The following is a 19,531-nucleotide window of genomic DNA, read 5'->3' as shown; positions in this document are numbered from 1 at the left end:
GTGAGTGAGTGTGTGAGTGTGTGAGTGAGTGTGTGAGTGTGTGTGTGTGTGTTTATGCTAATGAGTGTGATCCCCCTGGCGCAGGTGTGTGAGTGTGTGTGTGTGTGAGTGTGTTTATGCTAATGAGTGTGATCCCCCTGGCGCAGGTGTGAGTGTGTTTATGCTAATGAGTGTGATCCCCCTGGCGCAGGTGTGTGTGTGTGAGTGTGTGTGTGTGTGTGTGTGTATGCTAATGAGTGTGATCCCCCTGGCGCAGGTGTGAGTGTGTGTTTATGCTAATGAGTGTGATCCCCCTGGCGCAGGTGTGAGTGTGTGTGAGTGTGTTTATGCTAATGAGTGTGATCCCCCTGGCGCAGGTGTGAGTGTGTTTATGCTAATGAGTGTGATCCCCCTGGCGCAGGTGTGAGTGTGTGTGAGTGTGTTTATGCTAATGAGTGTGATCCCCCTGGCGCAGGTGTGAGTGTGTGTGAGTGTGTTTATGCTAATGAGTGTGATCCCCCTGGCGCAGGTGTGAGTGTGTGAGTGTGTTTATGCTAATGAGTGTGATCCCCCTGGCGCAGGTGTGAGTGTGTGTATGCTAATGAGTGTGATCCCCCTGGCGCAGGTGTGAGTGTGTGTATGCTAATGAGTGTGATCCCCCTGGCGCAGGTGTGAGTGTGTGTATGCTAATGAGTGTGATCCCCCTGGCGCAGGTGTGAGTGTGTGTATGCTAATGAGTGTGATCCCCCTGGCGCAGGTGTGAGTGTGTGTTTATGCTAATGAGTGTGATCCCCCTGGCGCAGGTGTGAGTGTGTGTTTATGCTAATGAGTGTGATCCCCCTGGCGCAGGTGTGAGTGTGTGTATGCTAATGAGTGTGATCCCCCTGGCGCAGGTGTGAGTGTGTGTTTATGCTAATGAGTGTGATCCCCCTGGCGCAGGTGTGAGTGTGTGTATGCTAAAGAGTGTGATCCCCCTGGCGCAGGTGTGAGTGTGTGTGAGTGTGTTTATGCTAATGAGTGTGATCCCCCTGGCGCAGGTGTGAGTGAGTGTTTATGCTAATGAGTGTGATCCCCCTGGCGCAGGTGTGTGTGTTTTTATGCTAATGAGTGTGATCCCCCTGGCGCAGGTGTGAGTGTGTGTATGCTAATGAGTGTGATCCCCCTGGCGCAGGTGTGAGTGTGTTTTTATGCTAATGAGTGTGATCCCCCTGGCGCAGGTGTGAGTGTGTGAGTGTGTGTATGCTAATGAGTGTGATCCCCCTGGCGCAGGTGTGAGTGTGTGTTTATGCTAATGAGTGTGATCCCCCTGGCGCAGGTGTGAGTGTGTGTATGCTAAAGAGTGTGATCCCCCTGGCGCAGGTGTGAGTGTGTGTGAGTGTGTTTATGCTAATGAGTGTGATCCCCCTGGCGCAGGTGTGAGTGAGTGTTTATGCTAATGAGTGTGATCCCCCTGGCGCAGGTGTGTGTGTTTTTATGCTAATGAGTGTGATCCCCCTGGCGCAGGTGTGAGTGTGTGTATGCTAATGAGTGTGATCCCCCTGGCGCAGGTGTGAGTGTGTTTTTATGCTAATGAGTGTGATCCCCCTGGCGCAGGTGTGAGTGTGTGAGTGTGTTTATGCTAATGAGTGTGATCCCCCTGGCGCAGGTGTGAGTGTGTTTATGCTAATGAGTGTGATCCCCCTGGCGCAGGTGTGAGTGTGTTTTTATGCTAATGAGTGTGATCCCCCTGGCGCAGGTGTGAGTGAGTGTGAGTGTGTTTATGCTAATGAGTGTGATCCCCCTGGCGCAGGTGTGAGTGTGTTTATGCTAATGAGTGTGATCCCCCTGGCGCAGGTGTGAGTGTGTTTATGCTAATGAGTGTGATCCCCCTGGCGCAGGTGTGTGTGAGTGTGTGTTTATGCTAATGAGTGTGATCCCCCTGGCGCAGGTGTGAGTGAGTGTGAGTGTGTTTATGCTAATGAGTGTGATCCCCCTGGCGCAGGTGTGAGTGAGTGTGAGTGTGTTTATGCTAATGAGTGTGATCCCCCTGGCGCAGGTGTGAGTGAGTGTGAGTGTGTTTATGCTAATGAGAGTGATCCCCCTGGCGCAGGTGTGAGTGTGTGTTTATGCTAATGAGTGTGATCCCCCTGGCGCAGGTGTGAGTGTGTTTATGCTAATGAGTGTGATCCCCCTGGCGCAGGTGTGCCCGTTAGCAGCCGCGTCTCCGCTAAGATCCAGCAGCTGGTGAACACGCTGAAGAGGCCCAAGCGGCCGCCGCTGCGCGAGTTCTTTGTGGACGATTTCGAGGAGCTGCTGGAGGGTGAGCAGGCTTCTCATTACATCACATTACAGGCATTTAGCAGAGGCTTTCACCCAGAGCGACTTATACAACTTTCTTTCTTTTTTTTCTTTTTTACACTGCATTTACATTTCATCCGTTTATACAGCTGGATATATATACTGAAGCAATGCGGGTTAAGTACCTTGCTTAAGGGTACACCGGCAGTGTCCATGGGTGATATGGGTGTTTGATTTTTTTTCATTAAATCAATGAAATAATAATTTAAAAATATGTGTTCTGTGTTTACTAGGTTTCCCTTTGTCTAATATTACAGTTTCTGTAAAGATTAGAAACCATTCAGTGTGACAAATATGCAATAATAGAGGAAATCAGGAAACACTTTTTCACTGCACTATAGTTTAATTAGACAACGCCCATAATTATGTATGAGGCGTTTTCACCCTGCTAACCTCTTCACACCCCCCCCCCCCCCCCCACCAGTCCAACAGCCGGACCCGAACCTGCCCAAACCAGAGGGGGCCCAGATGCTGACCATGCGGGGGGAGCAGCTGGGCGTGGTCACCAACTGGCCCCCGTCTCTGGAGGCCGCCCTGCAGCGCTGGGGTACCATCTCCCCCAAAGCGCCCTGCCTGAGCAGCATGGACACCAACGGGAAACCGCTCTACATCCTCACATACGGTGAGCGCCCCAACACCGACCCCAACACCGACCCCAACCCCAAACCCCTAACCCTGACCCCAACCCCAACCCCAAACCCCTAACCCTGACCCCAACCCCAACCCCAAACCCCTAACCCTGACCCCTAACCCTAACCCCAACACCGACCCCAACCCCTAACCCTAACCCCAACCCCTAACCCTAACCCCAACACCGACCCCAACCCCAACCCTAACCCCAACACCGACCCCAACCCCAACCCTAAACCCCTAACCCTGACCCCTAACCCTAACCCCAACACCGACCCCAACCCCTAACCCTAACCCCAACCCCTAACCCTAACCCCAACACCGACCCCAACCCCAACCCTAACCCCAACACCGACCCCAACCCCAACCCTAACCCAAACCCCTAACCCCAATCCTAACCCTGACCCGCTCTACGTCCTCACATACGGTGAGCCCCAACACCGACCCCAACACCAACCCCTACACCAACCCCTAACCCTGAACCCAACACCGACCCCAACCCCTAAACCTGACCCCAACACCGACCCCAACCCCTAACCCTAACCCCAACCCTGACCCATAACCCCAACCCTAACCCTAACCCCAACCCTGACCCCTAACCCCAATCCTAACCCTAACCCGCTCTACATCCTCACATATGGTGAGCACCCCCAAACCTAAGCCTAACCCCAGTACCAACCCTAACCCCTAACCCTGACCCTGACCCCTAACCCGCTCTACGTCTTCACTTATGGTGAGCCCCAACCCTAACCCCCACCCATAACCCTAACGCCTACCCTAACTCTGACCCCCAACCACAACCCCAACCCTAACCCTACCTCCAAACCCAACCCCAATACCAACCCCCAACCCCTAACCGTAACCCCGACAGCCAATCCTAACCCCCAACCCAAACCCCAAACCCAACCCCCAACCCAAACCACAACCGCAACCCCAAAAAGTTTTGCGGCCATATCTTGCCATGAGGAGGACTCTCGATAGGGGCAGAAATACTGAAGACTGTGTTTGTCATTTGTACAATTCACCAGTTGCTGTGTCTGTATTCCCATCACGGTGCAGTAATGTGTTTACACTCCTCTGTTTCAGCATCTGCTCAAGGTCCCCTTCAGGGGACTGCGTGTTCATTTAGAAAGTTTCTACTTTACGAGCTGATCCTACCATTCAGTAGCTGTTCAGTTATGTTGCCTGGGGGGTGTTATTCTGTGTGTAAGACCTGGCCTAGGTATTTTACCAGAGGTTTAAAGTTTAAGGGTCAGAAAGTGAAAGCCCCACAATGTTTTTCTTTCACCCATAAAACTCAGCCCAGCTGATTTCATTAATTAATATTCCACCTCCTTGCTGAAGAATTGTGCTAATTAGCAAATCCAGGGCATTGGAGCTAAATACTGGGGAGGACTTGTACCTTCCGAGCCCGGGTTTCCCACCTCTGCATTTGAGAGCCCGCCATGGCGATAGGTTCTCTGCCGTGTGGTGTGGTGGGGTGAGAATGGGATCCATGTTAGCCCTTACATTGTCTGAAATCATCCTCGAGGCGTAACTCAGCCTGTAATGGAGGTTCTGACCGGTTCTGACCGGCCCGAAACTTCGACCCGGAGAAGCCAGTCACCAGCCGCTACCCAGCCCCCTCAACCTCATCACTAAAGAAACCGATTCTGTCAGCTGCGAGACTGCGTGCAGTTTTTCTCAATTAACACCGTTTTAAACCCACACAGTTCGCTGGGGCTGTTCAGTGTTTTATTTAGACGGACCAGACCAAGAAACTAGCAGAACAGTGACAATTTGACCTACAGTTCGATTACTATGTTTTAAATTGCATTTACAAGAAAGAATAACACACTCTCTGTTATTCCTCAAATACTGATAACATCAGACACTAAAGATGTCTGTGCAGCTGTCCTAAGTGAGATCCATACATCCTCATGTAAAACAAACAGCATTCGGTCACACGCAGGCTCAAGCCTCTGATTGTCTGCTAACCTTTCAGGGATTCTGAGAGGGTGCTTTGGAATGAGATCCGTTGCCATGACTAAAAAAAATAAATGATAATAAGTTCACAAAATGAAAAGGCCCTCCTGAGCAGTATATGGGTGGTGCATGTGTGTGTGTGTTTGTGTATGAGTGTGTAAGTGTGTGTGTGTGTGTGTGTATGAGTGTGTAAGTGTGTGTGTGTGTGTGTGTATGAGTGTGTAAGTGTGTGTATGAGTGTGTAAGTGTGTGTGTATGAGTGTGTGTGTGTGTGTGTATGTGTGTAAGTGTGTGTGTGTGTGTGTGTGTGTGTGTGTGTGTATGAGTGTGTGTGTGTGTGTGTGTGTATGAGTGTGTAAGTGTGTGTGTGTGTGTGTGTGTGTGTGTGTAAGTGTGATTATGATTGGCGGGTCAGAGTGACTGAGCTGAAGAGTGCTCACTGGTCTGTGACTCTTTGCAGTGCCCTGTGGGGACCCCAGGGGCGAGAGCTGTGGTAAGGTGTACTCAGGGGTGCTGTGCTGAACACTTGTGTGCAGTGATGAGCTTCCTCCTCCTCCTCCTCCTCTGCTCTCTCCTTCTCTTTCTGTCTCTTTTCCCATCCCTTAATCTGTCCGTCCGTCTGCCTCAATCCACATCCCTCCTCTCCCACTCTCCTCCTCTCTCTTTTCTTTTTCTTTTGCTGTCTTTCTGTGTCTCTCCCCATCCCTCAAACTGTTCCTCCGTCTGCCTCAATCCACATCCCTCCTCTCCCACTCTCCTCCTCCTCTCTCTTTCCTTTTTCTCTTGCTGTCTTTCTGTCTCTCCTCATCCATCACATTCTCACTTCTTCTATCTCTATCCTCATCCATTCTCTCCCCCTCTCTTCCTCTCTCTCTCTTCTTTTCTTTTTCTGTTGCTGTCTTTATGTCTCTCCTCCCATCCCTTTCCTCTGTATTCAACCTTCGGGGATATAGAAAAACATTCTGCCCGTCAAAATGAAATTTATTTTATGCAGGTGGCAGCTCAGGATTACTAATAGGATTTCACACATTTTGTTGTGTATGGTAAATATTTAAATTATATTCCGTGGGGGGAAGTCCTCGCGGATGCAGTGTTTGTGTTCATAACTCCGTTGTAATTCTCACTGCTGCATTGTAGAATCCCTCCGCGCTCTGTGTAAAATGATAACATTGTCGATTTTTAAGTACCGTGCTGTTGGTACTAATGATGATCGCAGCTCGGTAGTATGGCTTTGATTGATTTAACCAAACAAACAAGACCTCTTGTGCTGTAATTTTGAGTTTAAGTGATGTCTTGACCTTTGTTATGGAAAAAAAAAGCAAAAAAAAAAGCCTTTTTAAATTGGGGTTGGGCTGTTATTTTAGTGCCAGTGTAGAGAGAAGGGTAGGATCATCTGTAATGTTAGAAGGTTTACTATTAGCAAACTGCACTGGCTTGGCAAGCCTAACTAAAACTAAAAAAAAACTGTTAAAAGTTGGGGGGTTGGGGCTTGAGAGAGCCAAGATACTAAGTGCTTTCATGAGCTGTATAATCCATCAGACTGATAAACAGTCAGGCCTCTCTTCCACTGTGTCCAGTAGGAATGGTGCAGATTTGTCCAGTAGGAATGCTGCAGATTTGTCCAGTGGGAATGCTGCAGATTTGTCCAGTGGGAATGCTGCAGATTTGTCCAGTGGGAATGCTGCAGATTTGTCCAGTGGGAATGCTGCAGATTTGTCCAGTAGGAATGCTGCAGATTTGTCCAGTAGGAATGCTGCAGATTTGTCCAGTGGGAATGCTGCAGATTTGTCCAATAGGAATGCTGCAGATTTGTCCAATAGGAATGCTGCAGATCTGTCCAGTGGGAATGCTGCAGATTTGTCCAATAGGAATGCTGCAGATTTGTTCAGCAGGAATGCTGCAGATTTGTCCAGTGGGAATGCTGCAGATTTGTCCAGTGGGAATGCTGCAGATTTGTCCAGTAGGAATGCTGCAGATTTGTCCAGTGGGAATGCTGCAGATTTGTCCAGTAGGAATGCTGCAGATTTGTCCAGTAGGAATGCTGCAGATTTGTCCAGTGGGAATGCTGCAGATTTGTCCAGCAGGAATGCTGCAGATTTGTCCAGTGGGAATGCTGCAGATTTGTCCAGTAGGAATGCTGTAGATTTGTCCAGCAGGAATGCTGCAGATTTGGGAGTGCTACAGCTGTACTGTTAGCAGCTTGGCTGTTAGCGAATCCCACTAACCTGTCTAAAACGAAAGGGAAGTGTTTGGGGAAAACTGGGATGGGGGGGTTTGAGAGAGCCAAGATGCGTCAGGCTTTTTTCCTGGGTTGTGTAGTCTCGCCGACAGACAAAACAGTGCCCCTGTCCAATAAGAACACAGCAGCTGTTTCTATGGTGTCTCCGCCCCCTGGGGGAATCCTGGCCCTCCCATTGGTTAACTGCGCAGGGAAGTCAGACGGATAATTGGAAGTGCACTGCAGCGCGCTCTGATGAAAGACTGATTATGTGTAATGCTTTCCACAGCCCTGTTAAATTAGCCCGGAAAGGCTTTACTTCTGATTAAAACCGTTCTTTATTTCTTTTCTCTTTTTTTTTTAAAGAATAAATGAGATTACTGGTTTATCTAACAGTCACTTGGTTTTTTGGGTTTTTTTGTTTTTTTTTTGTTTTTAATTGCATTAGAAAGACAGTATAATGGCTGGGATTGATGAGGAGTAATTACTCCTCAGTGGCACTGTAGATAGCGGTGATTTACATTTGCATTTGTGCATTTAGCGGACGCTTTTATCCCGAGCGTCTTTTCGAAAGCGCGTACATAAAAGGGTTTGGTAATGACCCGGGTAAGTCGCCAGAATGACGTCTGATAGCAACAGCGAGCACGCAGGCTAACGGCGGACTTCGTAGCGCTGTAATTGGTGCAAGAAGGGGACTGAGGAAGTAATTGAGGGTGTTAGCCGCAGCGCAGGTTAGGATTAGTAAAACCCGCTGTGATTGGTCTGATTTCAGGGTCGGTTGAGTTTTTTTACAGAATGCTCGTTCTGGATGCTGTGAAGCAGCAAAGTTTTTTGCCGGATGATGTTTGTTGCAGCGTTTCAGATTATGCCGCTGAACAAAAAGAGTATCTGTCACCAAACGACAAAAGGGGCTCTCCTGCCAGATCGTATCGCTGAAACTCTACGGGGCGCTCCTGCAGTTTGGGTTTCACACGATAAGAGCGCCTTTTGAGAGCTTATCGCAGCGGGGTGCGCTTCTATCCCTCCTGGCACTTTTCGCTCTCCTTTCTCAGGTCTACGTTTGCCGGGGAAAACCGACCCCGTTTCGTCTACCTTCAAAACTACCCTTTTATTTTCTCCTCTATTCTTTCTTTGGATTTATTCAGTCTTTCTTTATTCTGTTGTGAGTTTGTCGTTTGTTTTTAGCTTTAGTGCGTGGGGATCGGATGAGATGAAGGTGAAACTTTAACGGGAGACGCAATTCGAGAAAAGAGGCGATGAGCCGTCAGAACTTAGCTACTGAGATGAAAGATGACATCACAGCTTCCTGTTGTGTGCGACTCAGCTTCCTGTTCTGTGTGTCTCAGAATCTGCGTTTGTGTGAAACATCCTTCTCCATGGTGAAATACCTGTGGTTGTGTGAATAAAGAACATTCCAGGGGTCAGATTCACCCAGAACTTTAGCACGTGCTAAACCTTTTAACACACGCAAAACCCATACCGTGACCCGTGATTGGTCAAGGTATTTGTTTTGTACCAATCATTGCTTGTGTTAATGGCGTGTGCTATAAAAGGTTTCGCAGGCGCTGAAGGTCTTAGTAAGTCAGGCCTCAGTGGTGTTTTGAGGGTTTCCCTGGTGTGTTGAGCGTGTGTGAGGCTGTCTGGTCTGGGGGAGGGTAGCTTGTGTTGAGTGTGTGTGAGACTGTCTGGTCTGGGGGAGGGTAGCTTGTGTTGAGCGTGTGTGAGACTGTCTGGTCTGGGGGAGGGTAGCTTGTGTTGAGTGTGTGTGAGACTGTCTGGTCTGGGGGAGGGTAGCTAGGCCCGGGCTAACGGGCTGCGTGTCTGGTTTTGGGGAGGGTAGCTAGGCCTGGGCTAACGGGCTGCGTGTCTGGTCTGGGGGAGGGTAGCTAGGCCCGGGCTAACGGGCTGCGTGTCTGGTCTGGGGGAGGGTAGCCAGGCCCGGGCTAACGGGCTGCGTTTCTGGTCTGGGGGAGGGTAGCTAGGCCCGGGCTAACGGGCTGCGTGTCTGGTCTGGGGGAGGGTAGCTAGGCCCGGGCTAACGGGCTGCGTGTCTGGTCTGGGGGAGGGTAGCTAGGCCCGGGCTACGGGCTGCGTGTCTGGTCTGGGGGAGGGTAGCTAGGCCCGGGCTAACGGGCTGCGTGTCTGGTTTTGGGGAGGGTAGCTAGGCCCGGGCTAACGGGCTGCGTGTCTGGTCTGGGGGAGGGTAGCTAGGCCCGGGCTAACGGGCTGCGTGTCTGGTCTGGGGGAGGGTAGCTAGGCCCGGGCTAACGGGCTGCGTGTCTGGTCTGGGGGAGGGTAGCTAGGCCCGGGCTAACGGGCTGCGTTTCTGGTCTGGGGGAGGGTAGCTAGGCCCGGGCTAACGGGCTGCGTGTCTGGTCTGGGGGAGGGTAGCTAGGCCTGGGCTAACGGGCTGCGTGTCTGGTTTTGGGGAGGGTAGCTAGGCCCGGGCTAACGGGCTGCGTGTCTGGTCTGGGGGAGGGTAGCTAGGCCCGGGCTAACGGGCTGCGTGTCTGGTCTGGGGGAGGGTAGCTAGGCCCGGGCTAACGGGCTGCGTGTCTGGTCTGGGGGAGGGTAGCTAGGCCTGGGCTAACGGGCTGCGTTTCTGCCTGGCTGACACAGGGAAGCTCTGGACCCGGAGCATGAAGGTGGCCTTCAACATCCTGCACAAGCTGGGGACCAAGCAGGAGCCCATGGTCCGGCCGGGGGACCGGGTGAGTAGGGGAGGGGGGGACCGGGGGTGTGGTGGGGGCTGGGGGCCAGGTGAGTGGGGAGGGGAGCGGGAGAGTGGGGTTGGGGGTATGGATGTCAGGGTGAGTGGGGGAGGGGCATGATGCAGGGGAGGGTGGGGGGGGTACCTGAAGCCTGTTTCTGGCCGTGTGCTTGGTTCGTCCCTCAACAGCACGCTGTCACATTAAAGAACATCTCCTAAATGGAGGGCTTTTTAAAAATTAATTTTGGAAATATATCAAACATAAGTAATGGTGATGGCTCTAATAATGCTTTTGGATGTTAGGCTTCTTTATGTTGAATGCACTACTGATGGTAACAGGCTTTGACTGTGTTTACTTTTATCCTAGTTTTAAAAAGTTTGTGTCGTCCTGGATCAAACCGCATTTCCCATGAGTCTTTGTGCTTTTTCTGTAAGAAGTCATATTCCCCACCGTCAAAGCAGCACGTTGAGTCGGTCTGGAAACAAGCCAACGTCTTCTAATTAACTGCAAGGGAGAGATTAATTACTGAACATAAAGTATTTTAGAAACCGGGACTGCGTTGAGTTTTCATTACTTTTTTTCAGAGTCGATTACCGGCCAGATTTTAGGCTTTCCAGACAACAGCCGCAGTCTTATATCCGTGAGTTATTAGGAGCTAAATGAACGTTGCAAACAATGTTCAGCCACAGATTCTGGAAGAAGTAGTGGTCATGAACAATGACGGGTCCAATTAGTCCTTCACAGTTCTCTCCCCTGTGAAGTGACCCTAACGAACCGCAGTGCAGCTGTACTTTGCGTGACTAATTTGAACAAACTGCCTCTCTTTTCTGTTCGAACCCTTATGAACCAGCAGGAGAGGAAATAGTCATCAATCACAAGACATTGTCCAACATTTGTAAATTAATTGTTTGCGAATATATGTGCAGGCAACTTGTGTGTTTTTTTGTTGTTGTAATAAATCAGATTCCCAATGTGAGGAAAAATGTCCCCTTATGAGAAGGGCTGAATGGTGTTTCACAAAGCAGGATTACTGAGTTGGTTGGATAACTGCACTAAAGAACACCTAGAACAGCTCTTTACTTCAGTATAGCTCTGCCCTACCTTCATCATCATCATCATCATCATCATCATGTACACACAGAGAGAACCCTGCAGCTCTGCTTTACCTTCATAAAGTTTTGTGTTATTATTATTATTATTTACGCAGCACCTTTCATATGCATTCTTTCAGTCCGAAAGAGTTGCATGGAGTTGGAAAAACAGAAATAAACTAATAATAAAATGAATTCATAAAATTTTAATAGTCACATCAGTGAACAGTGAATAACATGGGAACTACTGCCCCCCTCCAAAACATTCACAGTTTTTTAAAGGGAGCAGGTTTAATCTGAACAAGTTTACATTTATTTTCCCCACGACACAGTAGCTATAATCTAAATGACTTAGCTGAGGACTGCTGCTATGCTCTCTGGTCCAGCGTGAACACACCCTGGTTCTGAACTGCTGCAGGATTGTGTGGCAGCTTGTAGGATCGATAACTGCAGTGAACTTCCACTGCAGGTCAGATCTCTGCTCTGAGACTGCTATTGGTCAGATCTCTGCTCTGAGACTGCTATTGGTCAGATCTCTGCTCTGAGACTGCTATTGGTCAGATCTCTGCTCTGAGACTGCTATTGGTCAGATCTCTGCTCTGAGACTGCTATTGGTCAGATCTCTGCTCTGAGACTGCTATTGGTCAGATCTCTGCGCTGAGACTGCTATTGGTCAGATCTCTGCTCTGAGACTGCTATTGGCTGAAGTGTGGGAGCGATTAGCTGTACTTTTAGCGTTTATCATAATCACTCCCAGCATGCAACATGTTCTGTTTTTATCAGACAGCGAACCAGATAAAACCACCCGCAGGTAGCAGGACATGATGTACTACAAAAGCCTTCAGATAATGTCTCAGCGGGGCCAGATTTGGTTGAAGCACATAGGCCAGACATTTTCCACTTCAGTTACATGTGCATATGCAGTGTGTGTGTGTGTGTGTGTGTGTGCGCTGAACAGTGCTTGTTTTTTTGTGGTTTTTTTGCATTATTTTGTAATTATGACATTTTTGTGATTTGTGAGTGTGATCTCGTACACCGAACATGGCGATGCAGTAGGCATCGTGTGTGAGAGCGAGACCTCATTATTATCATTATTATTATCGTGTGTTATTATCATTATGACCTCCACTATAACCTGCTCAAGCCATTTTATCTGCTGTGATAGATCCCTTGTAGCATTTCTGCCACATTCCATTCTACTGCTACTTTACACCAGGCTGGCCAGTGCAGGATGGGCTCCCCCTCTATAGCCAAGTTCCCCTTGAGATTTCTTCCCAGCGGGGAGTTTTTTCTCGCCTCTGTTTGACGGTTTTGAGGGTCATGTGCTTGCTCTTTGGGGGTTTTTGCTACTCTGTAAAGCGTATTTGTGGCAGTTTCTCTGTAACATGCACGATACGAGTAAAATTTAGATTTGATTTGATATGATTTGACCTGACCTGACCCGAACCGTTCCTCTCCGGTCCGAAACGCAGGTGGCGCTGGTCTTCCCCAACAACGACCCGGCGGCCTTCATGGTGGCGTTTTACGGCTGCCTGCTGGCGGAGGTGGTGCCCGTGCCCATCGAGGTGCCGCTGACCAGGAAGGTGAGAGTGCGCCCGGATCTCTGCCCCCTGGGGGGGCGGGGGGGGGGGGGGGGGGGGGGGGGGGGGGGGGAATCCTGAGTTTCACCCATCTTTTCAGCCTTGATTTTAAGAGTTTCAGATCCATGGTAAAATGGTAAATGGACTGTGTCTACATAGCACATTTTCCCAGCAACGAAAGCAACAAAGCACTTATGAACGCCTCTCATTCACTCATTCACACACACACCCTCACACTCTCTCACACACACACTCACACACACTCACACACACTCACACACACTCACACACACACACACACACACACTCACACACACACACTACACACACACACACACACTCACACACCAACGGCGAAAGGCAGCCATGCAAGGCACTCGTTGGACCAGTGGGGCGTTAGGTCTTGCTGCCAGACACTTCGACACACCCAGAAGGCCAGGGGATCGAACTCTCCGGTTGCCAGACAAACGCTGTACTTCCTGAGCGTATGTACTATGAACTACAGAACGGCTGATAAAAGCAGCTCCTCCAGTTACAGTCACACGCAGCAGCATTCTCCTGCATCCAGGTGCTGACTCAGCAAACACAAAGAGCTCTGCCCAGGCTCGGTCAGCTGACCAGACTGCTAGTGGAAGCACTTGCCTCTGCATAACCACACAATGGCAATGGCAGGATAATCGCCCAGCACCTGTATCATGGCAGTTATTTTATGTGCCGTAATAAGCGATGCATCTGCAGTTTTATTAATACATTTTATTTATGAATTTGTGCTTCATTTATCCAGACGAGTCCCCTTGAGACAGAAATCTCTGTTCCAGGAGAACACACAGCATGTACAGCACAGAGCAGTTCAGTTCAGAACAAACCACAAAGCAGAAAAAGGCAGTTAGTGATTGTAGAGATCGGCGGAGCCTTATCTGTCTAAGCGGGAGCGTATCTCAGGTTCTGGTGGTTTGTTCTGAACTCCTTAAACAGCACGGAGGGATCGCAGGCACGCGAGTTCCCACGCAAACACGGTGAGAGGACAGGGTTCACAGAGAGGCCTAAGCTAGCCTATAAAGCTCTGCCCCAGAATGGGACGTCATTCCTGGGAGGCAACGAGGGGGCGGTTAGCCCCTGCTTAGTGGACCTTTCTTTTCCGAAGAGCCCTCCGCATTAGAGCCATCACCATTACCCTGGACCGCGCGGGGGGGGGGGGGGGGGGGGGGGGGGTGTTCTCCTTCCGAAAACCAAAACATTTCCCTCCCGTGCGTCTGTCTTCCCACCAGCTCCTCGGTTGACATTTGAATCGTATTTATTTATTTAATTATTACTTGACTAGCACTCAGCTTGGTGAGTGCATTTTGGTGATCTCTGAAATGGGATCACTGAACTGGATTTGTGAAGAAAAGCAAGCGAGCGCTTGTGATTAATGGTGACGGATGTTGATTAACAGTTAGCGGGTCCTCTCTCTCTGTTTTCCATACACCTCTCCTCCCCCCCCCCCCCCCCCCCCCCCCGTCTACTCCTGCCGGGGGGGTCCGCTGGCTCACACAAATCTATTATTGATCCGTGTCACTGTCTAGATCTACAGGTACAGGACTAGATAAAGGGTTTCTATTTTTCTCTCTCTCTCTCTTCCTCTCTCTCTCGCTCTCTCTCTATATTACTCTCTCCCTTTCTCTCTCTTGTCTTACTCTTTCTCTCCCTTTCTGTCTCCATTTTTCTCTGTCTCCATCTCTGTTTCTCTCTCCCTCTCTCTGCATGTATGTATAATGAACGATTGGTTACGGCTTGAAATGAATGCACGTTTTTTCTTTTAGTTTGATTGTAGTGTAAATGTGTGTAGTTATTTTCTTCACATGCGTAGGTGTGTGCAGTCTTCAGCTAAGTGAGCTCATATTGCTGCGTTTGTGGAGGAGAAGCACGTGCTCTCATACTCTTCACTTTGAAGCACTGACTGAACGCTTCAGTGAGTCCAGGCTTATGGGTGACCTTGGCCACTCTTTCCTTGTCCTTGAGAGGGAATGACTTAGCAGCCTCGTTAATTAGTTGTTTTTTTTATTTTTATTTGGAGAAGCATTCTCAAATTTCCGGTCTGGATTATGAATTTCCGTTCGCTTTTCTCCGGGTAAAATACGGAAAAAAATATTAATTGGTGGACCTGATCAATATATATATATATATTTTTTTTTTATTTTTTTGCTCAGACGGCCATGATGTCTGTCTGCACAGCACACGCTCACGGTACCTTTTGTGCGATAATGTCAGCACAGCTTGGACTGCTTTAATTGAATTTCTGAAACTTAACGCCATGGCAACCTGTCGGTGATTGACTGCCCACCTGCTAACAAACCTGCCTTTGTTCTGTAGCGTTCAGAGGCGTTGGGGTTGGGGGGGTGGTGGGGGTAATTTTTTAAGCCAAAGAATGGGGAGGGCTGGAGCAGGTTTGAGCAGTGTCACAGGGGGGTTTCCACCTCTGTGGCTGCATCCTCAGATTCAAACCTCTGGTGCCGTTTCAGAGATAGAAAATTGTCGTCTGCGATACAAAAAAAAATGGTTATGGTGAGAGGAGAGGAGGGAACATCGCCTCTCACCTCTCACCTGTCCCCCCCCCCCCCCCACCCCCCGTTCACGTATTTTTGCAGGAAGTCAGCACCACCTCTGACTGTCCTCTCCCTGTGCTGTTCACATCTTTTACAGGAAGCAGGAAGTCAGCACCACCTCTGACTGTCCTCTCCCTGTGCTGTTCACATCTTTTCAGGACGCAGGAAGTCAGCACCACCTCTGACTGTCCTCTCCCTGTACTGTTCACGTCTTTTTCAGGACGCAGGAAGTCAGCAGATCGGTTTCCTGCTGGGCAGTTGCGGCGTGACCGTAGCGCTAACGAGCGACGCCTGCCACAAGGGATTACCCAAGAGCCCCACGGGAGAAATCCCACAATTCAAAGGTACGAGCAGAGCGTGACCCAGCCGATGCTCACGGGAAGTGGAGATGCACAATGTTGGGGTTTTTTTCACTTGATCACGGGCACCTGAAATGTAGATTTTTTCCTCTCAGAGCTGTGGCTGTGTGTCATTTTTTTGGGGGGTGGGTGATGTTCTGGGGTCCCTTTCTGTGGCTGTTTGGGGTCCCTTCCTGTGACTGTTTTGGGGTCCCTTCCTGTGGCTGTTTTGGGGTCCCTTCCTGCACTGTTTTGGGGTCTCTTCCTGTAGTTGTTTGGGGTCCCTTCCTGTGACTGTGTTGGGGTTCCTTCCTGTGGCTGATTTGGGTCCCTTCCTGTGGCTGTTTTGCGGTCCCTTCCTGTGGCTGTTTTGGGGTCCCTTCCTGTGGCTGTTTTGGGGTCTCTTCCTGTGGCTGTTTTGGGGTCCCTTCCTGTGGCTGTTGGGGGGTCCCTTCCTGTGGCTGTTTTGGGGTCTCTTCCTGTGGCTGATTTGGGGTCCCTTCCTGTGGCTGATTTGGGGTCCCTTCCTGTGGCTGTTTTGGGGGGTAACTCTGCGTTTCTCCGTTCCCAGGATGGCCAAAGCTGCTGTGGTTCGTCACGGAGTCCAAGCACCTATCCAAACCCCCGCGGGACTGGTTTCCACACATCAAAGATGCAAACAACGACACTGCCTACATAGAGGTGAAAGCAGGGCCGTAGACTTTCCTCTGAGCCTGTAGGGCTGCGGGTTTAACTCCAGGCCTGGAGGGGGCGCTGTGCCTGCAGGTTTAACTCCAGTCCTGGAGGACCGCAGTGTCTGCAGGTTTAACTCCAGTCCTGGAGGGCCGCAGCGTCTGCAGGTTTTTGTGTTCAGTTGCCTTGAAAACAAAGTGTGTTTTTAAAAAATATTATTATTATATATATATTTTATATTATATTTATATTAAGCACTTAAGTGCTTAAAAAACACCCAAAAAGTCAGCAGAGACTGTGACCCTCCAGGACTGCAGGTTGAGAGCCCTGTTCTGGACGTTTCCGTAGTAACAGTGCTGCAGATCCGTGACTCACGTACGACTGCGCCAGCCTGACTCTGTTCCTCCTGCCTCATCGTTTCCTCTCTGCTCCCGACCGACACAGAAAATCGATTCCGTTCTGCGGGGCGTGGACAGGTGCATTAATATCTGCGGGTAACACAGGTGATGAATAATTGATGTGTTCTTAATTTCCGAGCAGTCAGGTACCGCGAGCGTACGACGTCCCCGTTCCCTTTGAGTCCCCCTGCTGGGTATCGATCTCGGGTATTGCCACTAGCCATCTGTCACGGCTGCAGCGGGTTCAGTCACCAGCGGGAGAAGAGATGTGATTTTAGGAGGCGAGCACACTGCCTGTGGTCTCGAGTGTGTGTAAATGTGTGTGTATGAGTCCATGCTCATGCGAGAGTGTGTGTGAGCATGTGTGTGTGTGTGTGTGTGTGTGTGTGTGCATGCGCTAATCGTGTTAGTTTGGTTTGCCCTGTGTTACAGTATAAGACCTGTAAGGACGGGAGTGTTCTGGGAGTGACGGTGATGAGGATCGCCCTGCTCACGCACTGTCAGGCCCTGACGCAGTCCTGCGGCTACACAGAAGGTAGGCTACTGCTAACGCTAGCATCGCTGCTAGTGTAGCGCTAACACTGCTGCTACTGCTACTGCTAACACCGCATCTAATGTAACGCTAATACCACTGCTACTGCTAACACTACCACCACTGCTAATGTAACTAGCACCACTGCTACTGTTAACGCTAACATTGTTGCTAGTGTAACGCTAACACTGCTGCTAATGTAATGCTAGCACCGCTGCTACTGCTAACACTAACACCACTGCTACTGCTAATGCTAACACTGCTGCTAATGTAACACTAACACCACTGCTAATGTCTGTGTCTATACCACACTGTGAGATACCTCTGCACTCACTGCTAATGCTAGCATGGTTGCAAATAGCTGTTTCTGTGTCTTTCATGCACTATACATTGCACTTGACCACTAAGTGTATAAATACCAGCTTCTATGTCTGTCCTACACCACAAATTTCACTGTACTGCTCTTGCATTATACAGCTATATCTGTCTGTCTCATGCTACACAGTGTACTTAACCACTAACTCTTTAAATACCATGTCTATGCCTGTTATATAGCACACAGTGGAATTTACCACTAACTATTCTGTTTGTATGTCAATGTATATCTATCTTGCCTTATGTATGTAAATGCGTAAGTACCACATGGGCAGCTACAGATACTGAGAGAGATACACACACACACATACACACACATACGCATGCACACACACACACACACACACATACACACAATCACACACTCACTCACACACACACACACACAAACTTTTGCATGCTCACACACACACTTGCACACACACACATTCAGCCCGTGTCTATACGCTTTACATTCTCACATACTCATGCATGTTATTGTTAGTAGCAGTATGCCCTGTCTATGTGACTGCAGTGCAATGTAATGAGACTGTGTTGTGTTCTCTCTCTCTCTCTCTTTCTCCCCCTCTCCCCTCTTTCTCCCTCTCCTTCTCCCCCCCCCCCGCGGAGACCATAGTGAATGTATTGGACTTTAAGAAGGACGTGGGGCTGTGGCACGGCATCCTCACGGTAAGTTTCAGTGTCACCCTGACGGAATAGTCCCGCCCCACTCTCAGGTAAGGGTCCTAATTTAGGGTCGTCTTCATAGGAGCCTGATTGCTTTTACTTGGTTCTGGAGGTCCTCTGCACTGTTTTGGAATCTAAATTATTCTGACATGCACGCACGCATGGGCGTGAGTAAAGATAAGGAATAGATGGATGGATGGATGGATGGAAGCTTTGATTGGCTCTCTCCCTCTCTCTCTCTCTCTCTCTCTCTCTCTCTCTCTCTCCCTCTCTCTCCCCCCCCCCCCTCTCTCTCTCTCTCTCTCTCTCTCTCTCTCTCAGAGTGTGATGAACATGATGCACGTTATCAGCATTCCGTACTCGCTGATGAAGGTCAACCCGCTGTCCTGGATACAGAAGGTGTGCCAGTACAAAGGTGTGTGTGTGTGTGTGTGTGTGTGTGTGTGTGTGTGTGTGTGTGTGTGAGTGTGTGAGTGTGTGTGTGTGTGTGTGCACGCGTGTTTGTGTGTGTGTGTGAGTGTGTGTGTGTGTGTGCCTGTGTCTGTGTGTGCGTTTGTGCGCATGTGTGCATGAACGCGTGCGTGTTTGTGTGTGAGTGTGTGAGTGTGTGTGTGTGAGAGTGTGTGTGAGTGTCTGCTCTGCTTATTCTCCACATAGACGCTTAGTGCATTTCTGAGCCCCACAGCGCAGCTATTATTATTATTATTATTATTTATTCCCCTGTATCAAAAGCAACTTACTGCCATCAACCCTTAATGCAACCCAAGTGTACTTAAGTGTACTTATATTGAGCACAGACAGAAGAAGATGTACATTATATTATATTCCGTATTGCATATAATGATAAATATTTAGTATTGTATCTCTCTGCCCCCCCCAGCTAAGGTGGCGTGTGTGAAGTCCCGGGACATGCACTGGGCGCTGGTGGCGCACCGGGACCAGCGGGACGTCAACCTCAGCTCCCTCCGAATGCTGGTGGTGGCCGACGGCTCCAACCCCTGTGAGGACCCCACCCAGACCCCGCACGTCCCGTCCCCAAATTACCCCTTAAAGCTGGGGGGCCCAATCTTATCCGAAAAGGGCTGGTGTGTGGGTGCAGGTTTTTGTTTTTGCCGAGCACTACGACACCAGATTCTGCTTATCAAGGTCTTGATTGAAGACAATGATTAGTTAATTGGTTTAATAGGGTGTCGTAATGCTGGGCTGAGACAAGCACCTGCACCCACACCGGCCCTTTTCGGATGAGATTGGACCCCCCCCCCCCCATGCTTTAAAGGCTTTGATTGCACATTTCACATTGGCGTAACGATTATGAGAATAATGTGGAAACAGGCTGTCTGTCGAGTGCTTTATGTGGCCACAGGTTCAGTGTGCTTTACACTCACGCAGCATGACACAGGAAACAGTGAACACGATGAAATTAAATTTATACTTTTTTGGAGAAAGTGGAGAAA

The 19,531-nt window shown here is 49.5% G+C and overlaps 1 protein-coding gene across 1 annotated transcript in view; it reads left to right on the top strand.

Moving 5' to 3' along the window:
- Nucleotides 1–19,531, top strand: part of LOC118233847 (disco-interacting protein 2 homolog C-like) — a 167,147-nt gene that overhangs the window by 109,744 nt on the left and 37,872 nt on the right. The window contains 10 exon segments of the mRNA XM_035429863.1: nt 2,159–2,278; nt 2,741–2,938; nt 9,749–9,840; nt 12,404–12,514; nt 15,317–15,440; nt 16,006–16,115; nt 16,937–17,038; nt 18,015–18,080; nt 18,399–18,492; nt 18,958–19,077. Coding sequence (XP_035285754.1) covers nt 2,159–2,278; nt 2,741–2,938; nt 9,749–9,840; nt 12,404–12,514; nt 15,317–15,440; nt 16,006–16,115; nt 16,937–17,038; nt 18,015–18,080; nt 18,399–18,492; nt 18,958–19,077 — 1,137 coding nt within the window.

The sequence above is a fragment of the Anguilla anguilla genome, chromosome 8 (assembly GCF_013347855.1).
Source record: "Anguilla anguilla isolate fAngAng1 chromosome 8, fAngAng1.pri, whole genome shotgun sequence".
NCBI classification, from domain to species: Eukaryota; Metazoa; Chordata; class Actinopteri; order Anguilliformes; family Anguillidae; genus Anguilla; species Anguilla anguilla.
This window is presented reverse-complemented; position numbering and strand designations above follow the sequence as displayed.